Source organism: Lepisosteus oculatus, chromosome 3 (genome assembly GCF_040954835.1).
Source record: "Lepisosteus oculatus isolate fLepOcu1 chromosome 3, fLepOcu1.hap2, whole genome shotgun sequence".
NCBI classification, from domain to species: domain Eukaryota; kingdom Metazoa; phylum Chordata; class Actinopteri; order Semionotiformes; family Lepisosteidae; genus Lepisosteus; species Lepisosteus oculatus.
In genome coordinates this window covers 29025688-29046610 of record NC_090698.1, presented here as the reverse complement: position 1 = coordinate 29046610, position 20923 = coordinate 29025688, and the positions used below count along the sequence as shown (strand labels likewise).

The following is a 20923-nucleotide window of genomic DNA, read 5'->3' as shown; positions in this document are numbered from 1 at the left end:
GTCATATTTACAATTTGTTGATAATAGAAATGTTAAGTTCGCTAAAGCTTTGTGATAGTTTACCCAGGCAGCAAAAGATCAGCTACACTGCGAAGATGCGACACCGAAGATATGATTAATAACCTTAAATCTGAAGGGAGATCTAAAGGGATCCCCCCCGACACGATAGAAGCAGAAAGCAGAAGCAGGAACCGTTGTCAGAAGGAAAGAAGTTGACTATTAATTGTTATTAAAAATGACTTAGATTTGAACATGTTGTGATATTTAGAAATATAAAAAGTCACTGAATTGTCCATAATATTGCCATTTTATTTTTTTAAAGAAATGTTTGTTAAAAGTAAAGTCATGGCACCAGCTGGATTTGAACAGCCAACCTGTCACTTACAAGTCGGGCACGTAGACAACAGCACCACCCCCAAGGTCACGTGAGGAGTGGTGAAACAGCCCTACACATACAGTATCAACAGACATTGTACAGCGTGTACTATTCTTGTGTTGCAGTACATGTATATAATTATATCGATATTAATTTCTTTAGATACGCGATTCCATATTATATTCCCTATTAATCAAATTCTAAAATTATGCTTGTTTACTCCGGTATCGAGCGTATTCTCAGAAAAGCTTAAAACTACCACTTTTTATACACATTATTTCACATGTTAGTTAAAGACATCGATGCTTAAAATGTTTAGGGAGAAATGAAATACTGGTGCGTATTTTTTCTTTAAAGTATCGCGACCAGCCATACTGTATACAGTTTACATACTATAATACTGTATGTTTATGTTCCAAAATTAATATTGTTTATGGCCTTCACACGCGTTATGCTCCTATTCTTTTTATGCTCAGCTACTTAGATTTCCCTTCAGTGGTAAAATTCCATATAATTATTCAATACTTAAACGGGCACAGTAAAGACATAAAATAAACATACTGTATACAGTACAGTTTGCATACAGTAATATGTTTATGTTCCTAAATCAATATCTTTTATGAGCACGTGAAAGGCATGGTGAATCGGAGATTCTCAAAAATTACTGTACTTTGCATGATTGGAAACAAATGTGTGATTGGATCAACAAAATGCTGTGATGTTACTTTTACAAAGACGGTCAATGAAAAATATCTTTGGTAAAGACTTTGATGGCGAATAATGCGGTATCGCCCGCTTTTTTTGAATGGCTGCATCTGTATATATGGCTATAAACTCCTCTACTCAGATGATCGATGACCAGAATAATCCAATTACAGTTAAACACAATGATTGTTGTGTGAAGTAAATTCTATTAAGAAATTGTTTGTAACTTTTATTATGCAATTATTAATAAAATCAGTTATGTAACCTTGCTGTTTCAGAAGAGCCATTTAGACTAGATGATTACAGCTGGTGTTGCTTGTCCTTCACAATCTTTTCATTTGTTTGGCTATTTTGTTTGGTGTACATTACAATCTGCAGGGAACTGGCCACGTTGGCTACTATTTCTTCTCTGTCCTCATCCCCGCCAACAACCTCTTCAATACGGAAAGGAAATGATTGTTTAAAATGTCATAAACACCTGAGGAGCTGACATCATTACCACTTCATGTATTTCTGAAGCTTGTATTTTTCAGAATTATCAATATCTTTCTGGGTCTCAATAAGCTCACATTTCAATTATTCAAATTATTCATCTCCGTAAAGTAATCTAAATTCCGAAAATTCCGAAAAGCGAAAATTGATTTTCCTTTAATATTGTCTTATTTCCTTTAATACCCAGTCCTGTGAATTTCTGACAAGAAACGTGGATCCATCCAGTGCTGACAGCACATCACAAGATGTTCTCTGCCCTTTTGGTCTATATTTTCTACAGTTTTCTTGTGACTTTCAGTACAGTTTAGCTGGATTTCAATAGGCACGCTTGTCCATACTATTCATCCTATACTCCAGTTGTTAATTTCACTGGTGGCACAAATGTAACACTCATTAACAACTAATACCTTTGCACCAATACACTAAATTATAAACAGCTCAGTTTAATAAAAAACAACATTTAAAAAATGTCCAATTATGGATTAAAACTTAACTCAGCTACAGGACAAAACAGTTTTCACTATTACATTTGAAGGATTATTTCAAAGATGTGTGGAATTCAGAGAAAATATACTAAACATATTAAAAAATATTTAAATATGTATTTATAAATATTAGCTGGTGGAAAACAAAAATAACCTAATAGCCTTGCAACATATTTATACAACACACACATATGTATTATACTTGCAGAAAATCTATTTTTAAAAAGAAATATCAAACTTCATATAAGACATTATTCTTACAAAATCTGCAGCAAGTATTTAAATTGACTTGTCACGAGTATCCTGATAGGAAAAAAGCTAAAGAAGTAATAGAGGTGAAAACTTATTGTACCTTTCCTCCTTCACACCATGGGCTTAGTGTGTTTCTTGACTCTCCTTAACACATAACTATTTCTGGTTTAAAAATTTGTAAAACACTGGAATAAGAAAGATACCTCAGAATTGCAAATCATCTCCATGCATTCATTTTTGTTCTATGAAAACAGTACATCTGGGGATAATATGTTGCCAGAGAAACCAGTTGGCACTAGTAAATCAGTAAATACACTGTTTTTTAACAATAATTTATGTTCAATCAGACACTGTAGACAGGCCCTGGAAATAATCAATTACAGATTTAATGACAAAATAGCGATTTTTTGCTTTTCAAAACATTTGTAACTTTGTCTTTGCTTATAGTGTAATTAGCCACCCATTAAACAATCTTATTTAAAGAAAAAAATATTTAACAAGAAAGGGATTAAAAATATTTTTGGAACAGTTTTGAAATACATTTGTTTTACACCAGACAATAATGATACGCTAATGTATTTAATGATACAGTTAAGCTTAACAATGCTGCCTGCATTTGTATGGCAATACAAAGTATTTCAGAATGAGATGACAACTTTGACATTAGCCGTGCTTCCCATTTTCTACACAGTGCAATTTTGTGATATTTGAATTTCAAATACAGAATTTCCAAGTGTAATGATCTCCATATGCGCGCTTTAAAACAGTGAAAGTTTTCAAAACAGTTAAGTGACAATTTGCGTAATAGTTAAACATCTGCATCCCTTTAAGAGGTACAGTTCTATACTTAAATTAATGATCAAATTAAAATATAATTTAAGAATATATAAATATATGTTATTGTTCTTGAAATACTAATTTCTGATTTATTTCAGACTATAGTATGTTCCATACAATCAACTGGTCAAGCTGCATGTTTTCCTAAACAGACAAAATTAATAAGACATAAAAATATTAGACCCTATATACTTATACAACTCCTGTGACTGTCTGAAATGATACATGTAAAAATATTGAATTGATTCACTGATTTATTGAAAATTAGCTCATGTGAGGAGAACTGTCTATTAACTGTAAGAAAGACAGTTAACTGTACAGTAAGAGCATCCCTGTAGAATGATATGCATAATTCAAGTGATCGAGAAGAGAGAGAAGTTACAATGTATGTGAAGGGGCCTAAAGATAGCTCCGTGAAATTGCCCCCCCCTACAAACAGCACAAACAATGAAAAATAGAGTTTGTGCTTCTTTTGTTTCCGAGTTTAGCACCTTTGTCTTTCAGGGTTGTGACATCACTCAACCCTCCTACAATGGCTCTGGAGAATTGAACCAGGGTGAGTTTCCCGAAAACGATTAATCTTAGAGATGAGCAACTTTATGATGTACATATGTAACGTACATGCTACTTTTTTGAGTGTTTCCCAAAACCTCTCTTAATGGGTCATTGTATAAGTGAGCATAAAGTACTTCTTTGTTAACCCCGCCCCTGAAGTCGCTTAGCAAAAAGCATCAAAAGGTCATTTAAAAAACAATAATTTGACAATACTTTCATTATAAGGTGTCATTTTATGTCCTTCAGTGGGATGAAATAAAGTTGTGAACAGTAATATAGCCAGCAGCCATATCACCCTACAACTCACAACTGGCAACCCACTGAAACTAAGCAGGTGTGAGCCTGGTCAGTACCTGGATGGTATCTGCCATCATCTTTTACAGCATGTATGGTTTACAGTTGCAGGCAAGAAACAACTGCCAGTAAATCAATGGCAAGATGTCATGTGTATGGTGACCTTCATACCACATTGCTGTAGCTGATCCCCCACATTATTTTCTACTTGCAACACTCAATATCTTTCCAAACTCTTTTTGTATAAATAAACTGACAAAAATATAAGCTCTGTAACAAAAAAAAGTTTCTTCACCCTTTTTGATGATTTTATTTAGTCACTCCTGACAACCTTTATTTTTCCTCCCACCTAATTCTAAGTCAGAAGTCTGTTGGGTTTTTAAAATTCTGATACATTAAATACCACATCATTTTAAAGTTATTTAAAACTTATTTTCTGCTCCTGCTTGACCTCATTATTTTCTCCTGCAGCACAACAACACACTCTTTTCCTGCCTTGTCTCACCATTTTCTCCAGTGCTGCAGTTCTTCTTTGGATACTGATATGCTTTGAGACATGTTTTATCTATATATTTTTATATATTACTAAAATGTTTCCTATTTACATTTTTCAATTTGTCCTTATTAAAAACAAAATTCTAAAGATGAAGTAAAAGGGGTTATATATAACCTGTGAGAAGAAACAATGTTTTTATTGAATTTATACAACCCATTTGAAATAGTTTGAATTATTTTAAGAACTTACTTGTAACTTTTGGTAATTTTCGCTCCAATACGTTATTGCCTGTTCAGATTTTAAGTCATGTTTCTGTAAAAAGATAAGATAAAAATGTCCTTAAATAATTCACATTATACATGTAAAGTACTAATGTAATTATTTTCATTATCACAAATAGTAGATTTAACACATTCACTTTTTATATTCCATTTTGGATTTTAAATACCATCCTAGAAATGAACGTAAACAAGCATTCTTAAAAGGGAAAGCTAAAATTATATAATAATATTCATACTATAAACATGAAAAAGATTTAATTTCAACTCTGAAAGCAGGCTTGTATAGCAGTGTGAACTATGAGTAAAATTTAATCATTCAAACATATTATCATATTTTTGTTTTTAATTTCCCTCCCTAAAATCTCTTTGTTATTTGAAATTTGAAGACAAAACACATACACTTCTCTCTAGTACCTTACTGACAAAAAATAAAAGCTATTAAATTTGGGACTGGGATGTCATCTCTTTCTAAATCAATTCCTTCTCTCTGCAAATTTTGACAGTGTACATGCCTTTGTACACAAACATGTCTAGGGTTTGTGGTAGTATAGGCTTAGATATATTGTGAAACACTTTTGAAATGGAAACTATAACTGACAGCTCCTTTGCCTTTCAGAAACAAAAATGAAAACAAAAACTAAATACATTACCATCTTCTTTGACTTTCAGGTTACTAGCTGAATGTTACAATATATTCAATTTACATTTAAATTGAGTAAGATATTTGCATGAAATAGCAAATATACACTAAGACATTGACTGTTGACAATTGTATGTTTTTGAATAACTAATTTTCACAACACAACTTCAAACATCTATTTTTACTTCTTATTGCCTTGTATTGAATTATTTATCTGTAAGCAGCACAGTGCTTGAAATATTGTACATGAAAAAAAAAGAAAAACAGGACACAGGAGACTAACATTTCAAAGACATTTTATAAAGATAAGGTTTCATCACTTTGTGAAACTCAATTTCATTTTTCTTGCCTCTTTTATCAGCATTTAAAGGCCTTTATAATTTATTTTAAGCATGGACTGTACCATAAAAGTAAGTAATTAGATGCTATTTCCACAAGCTCTTACCTTGGAGGGGGATGGTGGCACAGATTTAAAGCCCTCCATTTTATAGTCATGTCTGGTGGTTGAGATCAGCTCTCTTGGAGGAGAACCAGGGTTACATTCCTCTAATACCTGTTCACTGTTAGAGGAAACAAGCAACAGATCAACACATGGCAGTTTAAAATAAGCTCCTATTATAAACTTAAAGTATTCTATCCTAGTGGGGAGTGTTTTTATTAAATTAATTATGCTGTATTTGCAACTTTTAAAACTGGTACTGGCTTTAAAATAAAAAGATATACTTAAGCATAAATTTGGAAACTTTACTGTGCAGCACACAAAGAGGTTAAGATTTAATCTCTCGAATGTTAAAACTGATAATAGCACACATTTATTTGGTAGTTGATATTAGGTATTTAAAAATACGTTTGAAAAATTACATATTCCTATTTTTATGGTGCACCCAAGGGTTTTAAAAAGTCAGTATTTGTTCTACCACCTCAGAAAAATCTACAATGAAGAAATGCACATCAACAACAACAATAATAATCATACTTAAATTTATTTTTTTTATCTTCCTTACATTAAAAATGGCAAATATTTTTTAAAAATACACTGCAATACATACAGTACAATGGTTTTGCACTGCATATGAAAGTACAAAATCTTAGCAACAGTTCATATAACAGCACTAACCATGCTGGTATGGATATGTTTTATTAGCAGAGTTGATATTTCCCTGTTCTTAAGGGAAGAGACAATAGCTGGTTGTGAACAGCTCCAGAACAGTCCAGAGTTATTTCAGTGTTGTGTTAGGGAATCTACATTCCCAACTGGAGGGTTCATCTGAGGTGTCCCTGGGAGGCTTCTGAAAGGAGAAGCCAATCCAGGGCTTGAAAAGAATCAGGTGTAGTTTCTCAGTAAAACTGAGACTGACAGGCCTCAATTGAGTACACTTGTTGACAAAAGCGATGAGAGCCGGCTGGTATAAACCGGAAAGGGAAGAGGAGAAGGGGCTCTTTGAGAAGAAGAGGGAAGAACTTTAGAGGGAAGTGAAAAAAACACTATAGTTAAACTATTATTATTTAGAGGTTTGGAATTAGTTCAAGGACTCCGATAGGAGTTACTGTAGATTTGTAGTTTGGTTATTTCTTTAGAGAAAAGACTGAGAAACTGAGAAAACAAGCTTTGTAATGGAACTTACATTTATTGATAGGCTATCCTACATGGAGCTACTCCAGAATGATCTGTTAAGATCAATAAACCAATTTTAACATTTCCACTGTCAAATCCAGATGCAGGCAGTATTAAACACTTGAGCAAAGACTAAAGGTGGTAAAAAAGTAGGAAGTGCTTCCTGGATGTAAAAAAAAAATCTTGAGGGGTTAGTCTGGGAAAGAACTAAGGTAATAAGTTTGGAATTGGCCTCTTATACCTGGTGCTCCACTTGTTACTACCACAAATGGTGTCTGTTAAAAGCAATCCTTTTTCATTCAGTTCACAGTACTACAGATCTCCACAACGATCTACTGTTCCAAAACTGTGCAGACTTTCAAAAGAAGTATTATATTATAAGTATTATAATAATGGTAACTGTTTTCACACCAGTGTGAATTAGTACACGGGGAAACAATTCCTTTTAGGCCACAAAATGGGGCTATGGAAGTAGACTGTCAGAGAACTGGTTTCTGCTTCATGGTCTGTAATCTTGGGTTACACTTTTTTTTGGTATTGTAGTGATGGCATGAGGAAATTTAACAGTCAGATTACAATACAAACAAATATTTATAAATACATGTTTATTTTTAAGGTATCTGCCAGTAACCTACTAATCCTCTGTGGAATCTATAGATTGCTGTTAAATCTGATAATATTGTTTAAACCCCAAAAGTAAGCACAGAACCAGACTGTGTTTCACATTTCTGCATTTCTGATACTAGGACCACATAGTTGCTCCAGGCACCTCAATAATGTGTAAGTGCAGTGGTGTTAATTTCATCCTTCAAAGCCTCTAGCAACATTTTGGAAACCAACATACATACTAAATAGTAAATAAAATTGTGGAAAAACAGTTCCACATTTAAAACAAGGTGCCCATTTGTTTGTAGTACATGAAGAATGCTGAAAACAAACTACTTGAGCAGGGATTAGAGAATTAACAAAAAGTGCACCGACTTTGAGCTCTGCACTAAAGTAATAGGATTTTGTACTTGCATTTTATATCAGATACTCTGCCCTGGTTACCACAAATGGTGTGTCTCTTAAATACCTTTTACATTCATAATACAAACAGTACCCTTACACAAGTGTGTATGAACAGTTTTCTTAAAAAGTAGTTTATTTTGTGAAATAAACTGTAAGAATAGTAATGGTTTTCACAATAGTAAGAAGAAACCTGCTCATCTTCTGACCACAAGAGAATGCTGACACAGACCAGTGGTTATCAGGTTTTTGTTTTGTAGTATGGATTTTTGCCAGTATCCTGTTTTGCCCATATCCTGTTTGTTCAGCGCACTAAGGAATGTAAACATAAAATAATAATAATCATTACTACTTCTAAGATAGCTTTAAGTCATGTATGCAAAAATAAAAAAAATAAGAAATTGCAATATAGGTATGTATTCAACATGGGTGTAATCATTATGAGACCAGGTTAGTGACAATATGTCAACAGGGAAAAGACTGGGAAAGAAGAAAGCAGCTACAGTATTTATGCAGGTTAGAATCTTTAGGAATGTTGGTGGCCATCTTGCATGGGCAGGTAAAAGTTATAATATTCCAAAACCACTGCGCAGTGAATAAGTTAAGTTTAAAAATGGTATGGAAAAAAGAAAGGAGTTACTTTCTTCAGAAATTATAGTATACACATACTGTATCAGTTTAGACTGGAGCTATTCAACAACTAAATATATACAACATACTGTACCTACAGAGAATATATCATAGTTATTCAACTGACATAATTAAAAAACTTGTATACCATATATTTTTGTGAGGTTTTTATTCCACAAGGATGAGAGTGGTTCCATTCACAAATGTTCATACTTTTGCTCTTTTTGAGCCCTGTCAATAAGTATCCAGAGTTCACACCTTGTCTCCCTGTTAGCCAGTGTCATCAAGTCAAAACCCTTCTTTTCATTGAATGAATTCTTGACAGCTTTCCAGACTGCATTCCTGTAGTGTCATAGTGAACATTTTAAAGTATTCCCCTGAGAAGAAAATTATCCTGTTGTTTTTTTCTGCACATCTGTGACAGGATTTTTCATTTTGGTATTCAGAAGGAGATTCTGGCCAATCAGAATAATTTCAAATCTAGCATTTTCATTTTCCAGCACGCCATGAGATTTGAAATTCCAATGCATTTTGTATTGTTCAAATCCCATTATCTTCTTTTTGTATGTATGTACTGTATCTAATCTTCACACAACGTTCAATATGGTCGAATTCACCTTTCACTTGATTGACTTCTACACAGAAAATACATTTTATTTTTTAACTTTAGTATTTTTGGTAATTAATTAAAGTAATTAAAGCCGAAGTAAATCATCTTAGCAAAACTTGCATTAAGACAATTATTGTCTGAACTGCATTAAGTATCAGAAAGATAGCTGCCAGCAAAATAATAAGTCTCCAGCTACTGCACATGGCCCAGACACTTGTATAGCTGTGCAGATTGTATGCCAAAGTAACATTCACTAGTTTTTCGATTCTGAATTTGTATACAGTGGTTATGTTTAGGTACATAATAGCTTGTTGGATACATTATTTTATTTTATTTTTTTTTATTTTCACTGCATTTCACAATTGTTAAATTACAAAATAATTTTGTAAAAAAAAATTGCTGTATTTACACACTTAAAAAAATGCTTGGCCAAATCTTTTTAAATGTTTCCGTTACAACCTTCCTAAAATATGGAAATGTGAACTTCAGTTACAGCATTGTTCTGTAGTGTGAGATTGCTTGCTTTTGTGACTTGTCTAGTCATCATCTTCATTCCATCATACAAACAGGTACATGCAAATAAGCATCGTATACTTATACATTTATCCTAAAAGAAATGATTAATCTAAAAGAATATTTCTGAGATAGCAATTCTCTGTAATTCTGAATAGTAAAACATTATTAAAAAAAGCATTTTGCACACAAATATCTTGTGTGGTCATATTGTCCTATTTTTACAAATGCCATTGATTAACTTTTCCTTTTTTAAAAGTTGATTTTAGATTCCTTCTAACAGCTTAAACAACAGTTTTTACTTCGTGTTTATTTAGAGATATGAGATCCCATCCTTTACATACTTGTACTGTTATTCATACAATTCTACAATTCCTTTATTCCACTATATTAATATTAAATGAAGGTAGCCTTCCTCAAACTAGAACATGGGTGGCATCTTTTGGTTTGAGTGTACATCTACAGTCTTAGATGAAGTACTTGAATGAGTACAAGGATGCAATGGAATCATCTAGATCAAACTACTTCTCCCATATCATTGTGAATAACCTAGATACCCGTTTTTTTCCATCAACTGTCCCAATTACATTACCTTCCTCATCCCAACTTTACAACAGTTTTTTATATTTTATTTTACAACCAAGATTGACAATATCCAGCATGTACCACTATTACACCTTATCCCTGCATGCCTGTTTTTATTGGTTCTTCTCTTTCTTGTTTCTCTATTCCTATAGTATATCCAATCCAATCCTTGCCTTGTCAACCAGACTATGCCCTATTCCTGATTGCTGTGTGCTGAGCAGAGTTTTTTTTTAAGTGTATAAATACAGCAAGCAACCACCTGAGTCCACTTTAGACCATGAGTTGTTGCACTTCTTAAAACCTAGGCACAAGGTAACAGTTTCATTACAATATTAATATTTCTTTAAATATCAAATGGTTCCAAAGCAAAGAAAGGTAACAGGGAGACAACAGTTAAAAGGCATTTTAAAAATCATGTCTCAGATAAAATTTCAAGGATCACGGAGCAATATGATCACCCAAAATATATGTACTTATTTGTTCTACTTAGTGTATAGTCCAACTTTATAATTTAATTCTGTTCATTTTGAGCTAATAACCTGCCGTGCACATAATTGATGTATGCACACAAGAAATAATTATTAATACCAAAGATAACTTCATAAAAATTAAGTTATTTTAATAAGAAAATAAGGATAAATGCTTCTAAAGAATTTATTAACAGCTTCATATCCCATTTTTATAAAAGATTTGATTTTTTAATCACTCTCATACAGGCCAGAAAATACAGCAAAAGCCTATTATCACTTTCGCATGATCACACCTGTGGTTAAGCAAATATTGGCAAAACCAAAAGACTTTCAACCAAGAAACTAAGTAACATTCTAGATTTCTTTTTTAAGATCATTGACAGTAGACTGAAGAAAAAAAATCATTTTAATTCAGTTAAAATTTTTAATTTTCAGTTTATTTGATTTTAATAATTGGTGGCACTGTAGTGCAGTGTTGATTGTTGATTTGCAATGCTGGGTTCAGTTCCTGGGGTGCTATCTGCATTTTTACATATTAGATAAAACGGTTAGAAAATGGATGTATGTTTCGTATTTTTAATTCATAGTAATCATTCAGTTTACTAGAACCAACAGCAAATTTAGAACAGCAACATATTTTTCCCAACAAACAGGATTAAAATCCAAAAAAGGAAATAACTTTCAAGTGTTTCCATGGCTATAATATGAGAGGGTATTTTTTGTTCCTTACTGACAGCAATTAACATTATTATGGTTGAATGCATTCAACTGTCCACTTAATTAAAAAAAAACTTTCAAGACATTAAATCATTTCCAGACTGTAAAATTACATTTAACATAGGTTTGTTTTTGTAAAACCTGTGCTATCTGTGTGATAAGTTTGCAACACTTCTCAATCTCGCCAATCCTTGACGAGGTATTAAGTCATACATTTGAAATCAAATTTAAGGCTCTTTGACAGGTTAATCTAAAACTACTCCAATGTTAGGGGAGAACCTTTTACTGTTGTTTTAAAACTGTTGTTTATTTAGTTTGCAAAAAAGACCTAGGGCCCTATTTGCCCACTGCTGTCAGCTCTGTGCAAAGTTGAATTCACACCAAATTACTTGACTAGCTGGTCGTACTGTATGTTTATAATGCTAGTGCATCTGTTCTTCCCATCACATAAAGTAAACATGAGAAACACAGCCAAGGAAATGAGACAGACACCTTCCAGTTCCTCAAAGGCAAACAGATGGTTCACATGTGGTCTCTACACACTCTTACGCCTACCATATCCAATCTTATTTGGGATTATCCCATAAAAGTCACTTGCCACAATAGACTGCACAAAAAGGTAACCCATAAATGCCTTAAGAGAGGAAAAATTGGATTATTTATGTTCAGTTAATAAAACATTAAAGTGAGTCTAAATGGATAAAGTTGTGAGCAGCATGTTTTTACTTTGAAATTTGAGATAAACATGTAAAGTTCACCTTCTAGGTTTATAGTTAAGCTGTACTGTTTGAGAGTGGAGTAAAAGCAGTAGTGTAATGGTTGGACTTTCCCCCAGATGCAGTCAGGAACAGCTTTCCTCATGATGGAAAGCCAAGCGTTAATCAGTTCTCTGTAATGGAACACAGTAGGAAACTATAACCATTACAATGAATAATCAATGATATATGTTCTATTAGAAAATGAGAATTGAATCAGCTTGCTCTGACAAACCATCTTCAAAATTTCTTTATTCTCAAGTAAATGAAATGTAATTTCTGAAGCACTCTTTAAATCATCAAATGCCTTTAAGGTTTTGAAGAAAATTATTTAATTGGTCCAATTTGGCAAGTAATGAGTTAAATTAGGTTAGAAATTAAAAAAAAACTGTGACCTTCAGGGCTTTGAATTTAAGTACTTAAATGCAGCTGCAATGCATATAACTAAATCATTTGTGATGCTGTAGTACCACATTGATGTTAATGTTCCATATAGACTATTTTAAGTTACATTTAAGCAAAATATGAAAAACCTAAATTAGAAATGATGAACAGTTATAGGAATGATAAATATGGTGTATTGAACATCCAAACAGAACAATGTGTTCAGCAAAAATATTATACAGCAAAATACATACATCAATAACAAAAATAACGATTCCTATCTATAAAAGTAATATCAAAACAGCGACTCCTTGGCCCACCAGACAAATGAGCATGTTGCCTGATTGGGGTGCATGACACTTAATTTTCCAAGAAGCCAATTAAACTACCATTATGTCTTTGGAATAGAAAAAACAAATGTCTGGGAGGAATCTGAAACACTTGGTGAAAACCTAAGTGAACATACAGTAGGGAGAGCATACAAACTCCACACAGAGAGGATCTCAACTCCAGAATTAAACTTTGGGCCCCAGCATCGTGAGGCAGCAATGCTAACCATAGTGTCACTATGCCATCCTCTTTGTGAAAGAGATAAACATAACTAATACTAACGTATCTACTAAGACTGTCATCTTATTGAACATTATCACTGATTAAAAATTCATAATTGTATAGATCATATGATCTAAAATAGTTTGTTTCTGAAATGATTCTTTCACATTAATTTTAACTTTTTAATTTGATGTTTGTTTTAAAAATGTTCCCCCTTGCAATATAGTTTTTTTTACCAAATGCAGCCTCCTAATAATCCCCATCTATGGATTGGCTTCATCATTCTGTTCTCCTCCCCACTGATAGCTGATGTGAGGTGAGAGTACTGGTGCACTATGTGTTACGGATTCGGTAAGAGAAACCGAAACCAGTGAGTGAACCCACTTGCAGGAGCTGACAAAGCTTAGCTGTGATCCAAAGAAAGCCGTAGTCGAAGGAACGAGCCGAGAGTCCAGGGGAAGCCACAGAGCCAAAAGGAAACGAGTTACCGAAGCCAAAGCGTGATCCGAAATCGTAGACAATAGAGCAATCCGATAGTCCAGGGGTAGCCAGAGATCCAAAACAGAGAGAGAGTAACGAAGCCAAGCCGTGATCTGAAAAGCCATAGTCAAAAGGGGAAAAACCGTAAACCGAAAGCCAAGAAGAACACAAGGTAGAAGAAGGAGTAGCGCAACCAGGAAGCTCGAAAGGAAAACCAATACTGAGCAAGGAGGTAGGGAAAGACAGGTGTTTAAGTAGGAAGAGACGGGGGTGTGGTGGTGAACAGGAAAACTGATAGGTAAACAGAAGGAGTAGGGCTACGCCTACTTCTGCCTCTTCCGTTGCCGGGAGGCAGGGATCGTAACACTATGGCTGCAGTTGCATCATCCAGCTGGATGCAGCACATTGCTGGTGGTGGAAGTGTCACGCCCTCTGCAGCCAGAGGGCGCTCCTTATTCTGTCCTGTCCCTAGTTTTCAGTCTGCTGTCCTTCCTGTCCCTCTCTTTCCCTTGGGCTATATATTTCCGGGTCTTGCACTCTGTCGTCGCTCAGCATTGTTGTTCGGATGTCCTGAGACCCGCCTAGCACCAGGGCGCCCCACGTCCGCTCCCTGAGGGCATAGGTTTCTATACGGCATTCCTGAACTCTTTACACTAATGAGCCCGGGCCTTTTCCCTGTCTCGCTGCTACGCATATGGGTCTTTTTCCGCTCTCCTGCTCCCTACGGTTAGTCCCTTTGGACGTCCGTGACAGAATGCTGAGCCAAATACTGACCCCGCGAGCGGCGTTTTTTTTTTGTCTTGCCGCAGTTTTTTTTTTTTTCTTGTTCTCTGGGCTTTTTTTTTTCAGTTCCTCTATTCTAATCACTGGATATCACTCCGATCTTCCGTGCCTGTGAGCGGGTCCTGTACCTGGCTTTCCTCGGGTAGATCACTCCGATATCAGTGATTGAATGTTGAGCTGGCTTGCCTATTCTTATTACTGGATATCACTCCGAGCTTCTGTGTCTGGAGCGGGTTCTCGTGCCTGGCTCTTCCTGGTCTGGCTCTCTCCGATATCAGTGATAGAATGGTAAGCTTTCTGCCGTTCCTCCATGCCTTTCGCTGGATATCACTCCGGGCATCTGTGTCTGTGAGCAGGCTTCGGTCTGGCTTTCCTCAGGTTGTCCACTCCGATATCAGCGTTAGTATGTGAACGTGCCCATTCGCCGTTCCTCCATTCTTTTCGCTGGATATCACTCCGGGCATCTGTGTCTGTGAGCGGACTTCGGTCTGGCTTTCCTCAGGTTGTCCACTCCGATATCAGCGTTAGAATGTGAACGTGCCATTTGCCCAGTCTGCGGTTTTTTTCCCCGGGATTTTTGTGTTTTTTTTTTCTTGTTTTTTGCCTTTTGTTTTGATTTTTTTTCTTCCTGGTTTCCCCTCATTTTAGGTCCCCCCTGCTCTCTGTGTCTCGGAACCTGGTTCCTACCTGTTTTTGGTTCCTATCTATCTTGTGTGGTTTGTCTCCCTGGTCTTTCCCAGGTTTTTGTCTGTTGGGTTTATGCTTGTGTACTTTTTTGTTTTAAGTCTCCGGAGCTCCACTCTACCCCCCCTTCCTCCACCCAATAAAGGTTTATACCCCGGAGGAAGGGGTAGCTCTCAGCCGTGGATTCCCGGAGGTTTCTTTTCAGTTAAATGAGGTTTTTCCTCCCCCCAGTGCTGTGCAGCTTATTTATTTGTTTGGGCGTCGGGAGCCGCCCATGAAGGGGGGTACTGTCACGCCCTCTGCAGCCAGAGGGCGCTCCTTCTCAGTCCTGTCCCTAGTTTCCGGTCTGCTGTCCTTCCTGTCCCTCTCTTTCCCTTGGGCTATATATTTCCGGGTCTTGCACTCTGTCCTCGCTCAGCATTGTTGTTCGGATGTCCTGAGACCCGCCTAGCACCAGGGCGCCCCACGTCCGCTCCCTGAGGGCATAGGTTTCTATACGGCATTCCTGAACTCTTTACACTAATGAGCCCGGGCCTTTTCCCCGTCTCGCCGCTACGCATATGGGTCTTTTTCCGCTCTCCTGCTCCCTATGGTAAGTCCCTTTGGACGTCCGTGACAGGAAGAGAGTCCCCATTACCTGTAAAGCACTTTGAGTGGAGTGTCCAGAAAAGTGCTATATAAGTGTCAGGAATTATTATTATTATTATTATTATTATTATTATTATTATTATTATTATTATTATTAGAAGTAGCAGTAGTTGTAGAATCCTAAGTATTTTTACACAAAACTTGAACTGGGCAATGCATATATTTAATTATCATGGAACAGGTTAATGGGCTATTATTCCCAGATAAACTAAAACAGAATAACTCCATTCACACACTTAAACTGTTAGCTGTTTTTTATTTATTTTCAAATCCAAATTGGGTCTATTTTTAAAAAATCCATCTGTTGCAAATACGTCATTGTCTGATTTTAAGGATGTGGTATGATATAATTTTGTAATAGACCACTGGTCTGTTCATTTACTGCAGATTGAAAATCCTAAGAAAGAGATGAATAAATTGCTAGTCTTTTAAAGTAATTTTGTAGAAAGGTTTCAATTCTGGGTTGATTTTCACTTTTTTTTTGTTAACTGTTATACACTACAACTATAGTAAGGAAATAGCTACGGAAACTAATTTTGACCAACGTATATAACAAACCAAAAACAATAATATATCAAGTATAGTGCACTAGGAATATGGCTTACACCATTTATTTAAATAATGATAATATTACCCAAAAATTAACAGCAAAAACATTTTTTTAAATTATTCTTACCTTATCGTTTTGTAAAGGTATTTCTCCAAAAGTTCTTCTCGTATTCCTGGAAACAAACCAAAAACAAAATTAAACAAGATGAGTACTGCTGTTTTTCTTTCTCTCACTTTTGCCTTTTAAACTTTTAATACTGTATGAGTATATGGAAGAAGTTGTGAGACAACAATTTATCCAATTTCAATTAAATATACTGTCATTAACAAATAGGAAACAAGATTTTAATTGTTTTAAACCTTGACTTAAAAAATAACACTATTACATGTCCTTTTTAAATATGATCATGATTATTTTGTATATTGATCTAGACTAAATTACACTTTTTTATTTTCCATTGGCCTTTTAGTTCATATGTGAAATAGGCCCAAATACTTAATTTATTTATGACAAAAGTCATATTTTTGGACAACCTCATGAATAACTATTATAATAGACGCATGCACATCCACTTTTTAACATAAGTGAAACTGGAAAAGCAGATCCTACTTGTGCAAGATGTACCACACCATGAATGCTACAAACTTGTATTTAACTGTTCATTTTTAGTTACAAAGTATTGTTTTCCACTAATCTTTAAAAATTCTAGGGGTTATTTTCTTCCCCACTAAATGGAAATGAATGGGGTCTAAGGCAACACATGCCTCTCTGCTTTATTCCAGGCTTTCTGGGAGATGTGTATGATTCTCGTACTGTTGTGATATCTGCCACTTTAGATATCAGATCCACAGAGAGAATTCCTTTGTGCCCATATCTGTGCGTTTGAGCTTCACCAACATGTTCCTGTGATCCCAGATTGTCCAAGGGTGCTACTGCCCTCTGAAAAGATAGAGTGATATACAAATTTGTGGATGAATGAGATTTCAAGCCTTAGCAGTCAGCAAAAAGAAGGAAATATTTCATTTTTTGGAATTAAGGAGATTTAACAATTCAGTTTTGTTATGGTGTAGGATATTGCAGCATCCTTATCGATTTAATTCTTTACATTTATTTAACAGAAATTCATACAAGTGATTGATATTTTTAATCGAACAATGCAGAGTAAGGTTTTATATTTGCAGACACACAACGAATAGGTGCATCTCCTCATTGCTATCTTTGAAATTCAATTTACCGCTTTTCGATTTACAGTTTCCAATGTAACTGTAATGTATGTATACAATAGAAAGTCTATAATGGATGTTTGGATGTCACCAGAGTTCTATGATCATTTAAGTTAAGAGAGTGCATCTGTCTTTCACAATAAAAGAAATATGAAGGGGAGTGTATACCTGATGCATAAAAGGCTATTTAGATAATTGAAGTGTTAGATACTGTACAGGTGCTGAATCAATTAAAATATTAATTTGGTTTCTTATTTAAAATAATAATAATAATAATAATAATAATAATAATAATAATAATAATAATAATATAAACATGCAGTCTACATTGTATTATATTTATCCACTGCTTGTTTACCACGCATGAACTCTTTCCCAGTCGAAATTGAAGGATGAAATCAACTTGATTTAATTGAAAACGGTATAAAATTGTCATTGTGCCATCCTGCGCTTATCTATATGGCATGTACTGTTCTGCTAATCACTCAAACCATTGTGTTTTTTAAAACATCCAACAACACACTCTTAAGGTTTTTTTTTTAACTCTGAACTTTAATCTGCGACATAAGCAAAACTAACAAAACATGTAATATGTTAACTGACATTGTAGTGGTATTTTAACACAGATTACTGGTTTCCAACTGCACAACATCTTCACATTTAGAGAGAGAGATCAAGTTATTTCAGTGCCGAATCCCTTACATGCAAAATATGCAACACGTATTCACAAAATGTGTTTAATAAAATGCGAATCTAATTACACTTAGTAGATACGTACATTTTACTTTGAAACATCCTCCAAACAGAAATTAATTCTTAAACCGGACGTTATTAACGAGCTACAGTAATTGAGGGGAAAAAACATCCTACAGTAACTGCATGAAGAAGTTACTTACCTCCTCGACCCAGTTATCCAAAAGGCATTTTCCTGTCGTGTTCCCACTATCCATAGACTTATCCACCGTGTTCATTTTAAATTATTTTTTGCGAGTGAAAAGGAAAACTAACTTAAACAGCACCTAAAAACAGCTTTTACGTCGACTTTGCCTAAATCCAGTAACCATGGTGACAGTAAACAAACGATTTGTACGTAGGTGTTGCTATGCTCACGCAACAATGTATTCATACAGTAATTAGCCTTAGGGTTTGAACCCAACACTTGTATTTATTTTCAATTAACTTTCTAACTTTGAAACGTACAAATGTCGAATTTAAGTGTTATTTTTAACACTCTAAGTAACTTTCACTAAAATTTATACGAAACGACTTTTAGTAAACAATAATCTCAAGTACACTTCCATCGCAACATACTGTAGTTCCAGGACTTGATCCTATCCACCGAATTATTCATTACCTCCACTAAAACGTAAAGTGAAAAAATACACGATAAATTTAATAATAATAAAAAATTATGCATAAGAAGCGAAAAATAAGATTTTAGTAATTTCACTTTAGCTCTTTTTACATTTTAAAGGAACTACACGAAGCCATTTGCCTTCGATTATTTCTGTCCCATTAGTGGAGGAGAGTCATATTAGACTTAGACTAATTTTATTCTAGGCGTCTGTAGAAGCAAAAATACTATATACAGCTGTCCAGTGTATAATGGGTACCTTAATCAAATTTGGTTTACGGTGGAGGCACAAAGCACTGAGTAATGAACATGTTTTGTTTAGTACAAATAATAATAAACATACTGTACAGTATATACTGTAGATCAGTCATGTTCCTTCAATATCACTTGCCACGTTAAATATTTTAGGTACTATTATAAATGAAAAATGAAGCTACATACAGTAAAAGGTAATACAAAATAAAAAAATACCTGATTAATAATTAAGGGACAGATTACTACACAGAATACCAAATAAATAATAGAGAGCATGTTAATAAAAACAGTTTATTGCACACCTTATCTATCTCTACTCAATAGCTGTATAGAATCTGAAGAAACATTCTTGTTGTTTTGTTTTGAAAATATTACACAGTAATATTCACCACACATTGTTGTTGTAATTGTCATTACTTCCCCCATTTCTTTTTTTTTTCAGTGTAAATATGCAAGTTCAAATAATGTAAGCTATAAAACTTAAACAAAGTATCCTATGTTATAAAATGGTTTAAAAACCACAAGGGATCAAAAGAAAGCACTTTCCGGGAAGCTGCCACCTCAGTTGACTGGTAATGACCTGAACTGCATATTTGAAACAGTTATGCTCTAATCAGAAACAGTCACCCTTTCTACTCCTCAAGGATGTGCAGCACTGTGTAAAAACAATGATACTTGAATAATTGCAGCTAGCATAACAAACAGAGATTCAAATAAAAATAATAACAAGTACTTTTACAAAATTGCACTGTAACACACTCACATAAGCAGAGATAGTTTTTGATATGTGATTGTGTTGGTCATACAGTATATGACTTTAGTTTGCCTTAAACCTAGCATTAATACTAAAAGGTGATTTTTACAGGACACTTAATCAAAAAATACTTCAAGAATCTGTCTTAAATTGTAATTAGATTTTTTTATTCATTTTGGCAGAAGTCAAGAAGAAAAAAGTCATACTGTATGAATTAAGTCAGATTTCAGCTTTAAAAGAAGAAGTTGTATTTGTTTTTTTTTAGTTTGGCTGAAAAAAGGACACAAAATACAGGCAACTATAAACTATTGTAGTGTAATCAAGTCTATTGATACAGTACATTTCATTATTTGTTTTGATTACCATTTTCTGGTAACAAATTTTCTTTGTAGAATACTGCTTTGTCTTAATAAGAGGTAATTAAAATGAACTATTTTAAGGTACTAGCCTAAAAATAGGTTTGCATAAACATCCGTTGAGGTACAGATGTAGATATTGGTCTTACATATGGGCTTAATGCCAATACTTACATGTGTAACTTTATGTTTGTAAATGAAACCCAGTAAAATCCTCATAATGTGATCCTGTCACCACCAAGTTTAACAGTAGGGATGACATTCTCTGGGTGATGTGCTGTGTGAGGTTCCCGCCAAACATAGTTCTTAGCATTTAGGCCAGAATGTTCCATTTTGGTTTTGCCAAATCATCTAGCACAAGTCATCATTTTCTTCCGTGACCAGTTTTTTTAATTGCAAAGTGTGCTGCCAGGAGCCACTCCTGAGGTCTGTACTCTACACAATCAGGTACCTTTAGAACCAGCAGTAACACTACAGGAAAAGAGAACAATCATCAACTCCTTACCCACTGTAGCAGCAAACCTGCCAAATTTCTTTTATCTGTGTAAGGAGAGAAAGATCAGAAGCTCTCCAAGTACCAGCTA

The 20923-nt window shown here is 34.5% G+C and overlaps 1 protein-coding gene across 1 annotated transcript in view; it reads right to left on the bottom strand.

The window, feature by feature from the left end:
* spag8 (sperm associated antigen 8) overlaps nt 1-18703 on the bottom strand; it is a 33429-nt gene extending 14726 nt beyond the window's left edge. The window contains exons 1-5 of the mRNA XM_015336901.2: nt 18517-18703; nt 17162-17336; nt 16524-16569; nt 5859-5973; nt 4742-4804 (exon numbers count right to left, since the gene is read on the bottom strand). Of these exons, the coding sequence (XP_015192387.1) occupies nt 4742-4804; nt 5859-5973; nt 16524-16569; nt 17162-17336; nt 18517-18591 (474 nt within the window). The 5' untranslated portion in view covers nt 18592-18703. The remainder of the gene's footprint in view (nt 1-4741; nt 4805-5858; nt 5974-16523; nt 16570-17161; nt 17337-18516) is intronic.
* Between the last annotated feature and the right edge of the window lie 2220 nt (nt 18704-20923).